This window comes from Coregonus lavaretus (genome assembly GCF_964263955.1).
Source record: "Coregonus lavaretus genome assembly, contig: HAP1_SCAFFOLD_600, whole genome shotgun sequence".
Classification (NCBI taxonomy): domain Eukaryota; kingdom Metazoa; phylum Chordata; class Actinopteri; order Salmoniformes; family Salmonidae; genus Coregonus; species Coregonus lavaretus.
Genome location: NW_028159712.1, coordinates 64,329 through 68,442, shown reverse-complemented (window position 1 = coordinate 68,442; position 4,114 = coordinate 64,329). Strand labels below are relative to the sequence as shown.

Below are 4,114 nucleotides of genomic sequence, written 5' to 3'. Positions count from 1 at the left end.
GTCAGTCAGTCAGCCAGTCAGCCAGTCAGTCAGCCAGTCAGCCAGTCAGGGTACGTCGCTATGTGAACGGTAAAGGAATACATATACGTGAGAGGTTTGAGCTGGTAGTCCAGTGGGAATGGGGATGGGGGGGGGGTCTGACAGTAGGAGTTGTGTCGGGTTCACTGGCGTGGGGTGTAGTGAGGATGTGAGCGGGGGTCTGGTCTTCAGGGGGATAATTGGATTTGGGGGTCCCCTCTCCAGTACAGAGGGATTTGGGGGTCCCATCTCTCTGCCAGGGATATAAAGGAAGTTGTGCTTGCTGGTAACAGTTTGTGTTTTGTCCCCCTGATTCTCCCATGGGAGACTGTTTACCTTCACCCTGCCATGTTCACATACTAATCAGGAGGTACAGGGGCTAGGAGCTAGTGTTACTAAGTGCACCACAATGTCTGCTAAGGCCTTTCGTACTGTGTATAGTGTGTGTGTTGGGGGGGGGGGGGGGGTGTAGCTTTGTTGGAGTGAGAACATACAGAACAACTGACACACATACACACACACACACACACACTCCCCGTACGAGATGCATGTTACACACACTTCAACACAAACACTCACACACTCACAAACTACAATTGCCACGTAGAGTGTCTTGGTGGTAATAAATTAAAGGGGGTAGTCCCGGGGGGCAGTAGATAGAGGGGGAAGGAGAGTATAGATATACAGTAGTTATACCGGTACTAGAGATCTCTGCTCTGTGTCTCTAGTACAGGTTAGTCTTGAGCGCATTGGGTTTCCGGTGGAAGGAGGAGAGAACGCCAGCGAAAGGCCCTGTCATACTGTCTGCCGGCTGCCACGCCTTCAGCAGCTCTGGAGCATGGGCCACGGGTTGGGCCATTCCTGGGTTAGCAGGGCCTAGGCTGGGCCAGCCAGGGGGTTTGAGCCCCTGCAGAACGGGGGAGCTGGAGGTGTTAGCATAGCCACCGTTAGCAGGGGCGGGGCTGGGGCTGAGGCTGGCCGGGCTACCCATGTTCCCATTGGCTGAGCCGGGCAGCGATGCGGTGCTGTCAGGGGTGGGACTGCAGATGGACTCTTTTGATTCGTCCTCATCCGAGGAAGATCTGGGTTCGCCCTTTTTACCCCCAGTACAGCCATTATTCCCTCCTGAGCCCCCGGTCCCGTTACCGGATTTAGAGTTGGCCGCACGCTCCACCTTACGGAACTTAGCCCGCCGGTTCTGGAACCATACCTGACACAGACAGACGATATAGTTTAGTCTCATTGAAAAGTCTAAACATACAACCAGAGGAAAACGGCAACAAAATAAATACACAAAGAAATAGATACTATTGCTAAAATAAAACTCATATGAAGGATGTATAGATTACAATTTGGTAGATTGCAATAATTTGGACAATAATTGGTTGCATTCTAAAAAAATATATATACATGATGGTGTAGGCCCATACATGTATGATATTTTTTACATCTATTGTGACTTCATTCTATTGTCAATTCGTGTTTTTCATCAGAACACTGGACTCACCTGCACCCGTGCCTCAGTAAGGTCGATCTTGAGCGCAAGCTCCTCGCGCGTGTAGATGTCGGGGTAGTGGGTCTCTGCGAACACGCGCTCCAGCTCCTTCAGCTGTGAGCTCGTGAAGGTGGTCCTTATGCGCCGCTGTTTCCGCTTCTCGTTCAAACCGGAAGGGTCCGAGAAGAACTTATATGGAACTGCGGAGTCAACCAATCACAAAAAAAATAAAAAAATAAATGATTTTAATTAAGTATGGTATCAGAACAAAATGGATGTGTTGTAAATCATAAACTCTGTTTTATTGTAGGCGTTTTTCGATAGGCTATGTTATGGAGTTGATTTTGTCTGACCTGGTAGGCTATAGCTTGACGCTGAATGTTTTTTTCCTGGAGAAAACACGTTTATAATTGACTTGATCAATCCAACTAACGGTATATAGCCTACCAGTAGGCTAGGTGAATATCGTGGTTCCCATAATGATTTCATTTATTATTCTGAGTTAGTTTTATTGATGTTTCTCTTTTGCTTTAGTCTATGGCAATGATAGGTAAATAGTCCATAATCGTACAAAATATATGACTATATTTATGCAATGACCTAGTTGTAATTATACCATGAACTAACCTAAATAATGTGTAATTTGATCAAATTTGCCTAAGCTAAACATGGAATAACAGAATTTGATAGGCTATCAACGAGGGCATTGAATTAAATGTTGTGATAGACCACCTGCCAGTTTCATTCAAATTTATTTTTAAAGTGTTCAAATTAAAAGTGTCATACTTATCATTAGAGACAGATATTCTCGAATAAATCATTGGTTTGCCTTCATTGGAGCTGTAATAAAAGCATATTTTTTTTTAAACATTATCTTATCTAAAAAGATTGTGGTAATTCGCTTGATCTGGATTTAAGCAGTGCAATAATCACGTTTTCGACGCAGCGGCAGGTGTACGCTTTTCGAATAAGGTGGCATAGCCTGCGCTATTCAACCATTTGTTTAAAAAAAAGAAGTTGTTATTAGTTGTAGGCCTATCAGTAGTTCTGTTAATGTAAGTTTTGGTTTATTATTATTATTTCATTGTTATCATTATAAGACAGTAGTTGACATATTATCGTTGTTACTAAGTAGGCTATTGTTTGTTTGTTTCATTTTTTTAGGGGGGGTGGGTGGGGGGTTCACTTGAAAACGAGCTGGTGCATCTCAAGAGATTTCATCCTGCAACATTTTAAATAAATAAACACATTTGCATGTTCAACCATAATGACATAAATCATAAAAATGGAAATGTATGGCAATGTAGCAAACATTTGAATTGCACAGTCGAATCATGACCACATAACGAATTAAATAGAAAATTATGGATAAAATAAGGTACATTTTAGGATAGGCCTAATTTGTTTTAAATTGACTAAATCGATTTCAAATTTGATTAGTTGATAATACAGATATATTTGCACTCTAACGAATTTTACACTGATTGAATTATCCCCATGCCAACGAACATAAAACGAGAGGTTAGATTTGAGCGACCCTCAAAATTAAGAGGTATGAGAATATAAAACAGAATATGTTTAATTTCGATTGATTGGGTTTTCATTAATCAAATCAAATGGCTTACCTTCTTCGATTAGCCTAGTTGGTATAACCAAATAACAAAAATGACATTTTACGCACGCTTTACTATAGCCAATATCCCCAGACATTTGCAGCTGGAGATGAAACTCCTGCATGCCTGATTTTCCGCTCATGCCCCACTATACCCGCTCCCCATGCCCTCTGCGCGCTCTTACCTGTGGAATAGGGTGTGGGCTGGTGCTCGCGCAGGGACCCCAGCGTGCAGTTCGCGGTGCTGAGGGGCGGGCAGCCCGGGTTGGCACCGAACCCGGTCCGGATCGGGTTGTACTGGAACGAGCTGGCCTGGCTGCAGGAGCTGAAGTCCGCGTAGGCCGATGCCTCCATGGCCGCCATGCACGAGTCATATGAGTTCAGGTAGGAGTAATCCATTTTATACATGGAGGCGCGAGAACGACAACTCTGGGGCGAGCGCTTGATGAAATGTACTTCTCAGGATTCGAGAGGAATTAAAACGTTGAAGCTGGAAAAACACCACAGAATGAGTTCAGTTTTCAAATTTCTCCAAGGACCAGCTTTAGGTCCCCGAGTTAGCAGTCCCTCTCTTCAATTTGGTTTTCTTGTTTTCAGTCAAAGCAGGGTGATTTGACCATATATTTATTTCTTCACGTCTTTCTCTCTTCCTTGACAGCAATATTCCAGAAATCTCTTTCTTTCTCTCTCAGTATCAGTATCTTCCTCTTCCATCCACCTCAGTTTCTCTCTCTCTCTCGCTCCCTGCCTGACCACCTCGCTTTGCGCTCCGTATGACAGCGCACCCGCCAGCTCGCGCAGTGTTTATAATAAACTTGGCAGTCCGCGAGACAATAGCGAGGCGGTGGTCTCTTTCCATGACAATGTCTCGAGAGTCTATTGGGGGGCATCGTGCGCGGCCAGCCCCCTCCCACTACTCATGCATTACTAATGCACACGAAGTTAACCCCCTCAGCCAGACGTCTTTATGCAAGAGAAACTCCTGATAT

At 44.4% G+C, this 4,114-nt stretch overlaps 1 protein-coding gene across 1 annotated transcript; it reads right to left on the bottom strand.

The window, feature by feature from the left end:
• Positions 1-742: 742 nt before the first annotated feature.
• Positions 743-3,533, bottom strand: phox2a (paired like homeobox 2A; the record flags this gene model as incomplete). Its single annotated transcript, XM_084196878.1, has 3 exons — positions 743-1,228; positions 1,526-1,713; positions 3,311-3,533. The coding sequence occupies 3 exons, from the start codon at positions 3,531-3,533 to the stop codon at positions 743-745; spliced, it is 897 nt and encodes a 298-aa protein (XP_084053004.1).
• Between the last annotated feature and the right edge of the window lie 581 nt (positions 3,534-4,114).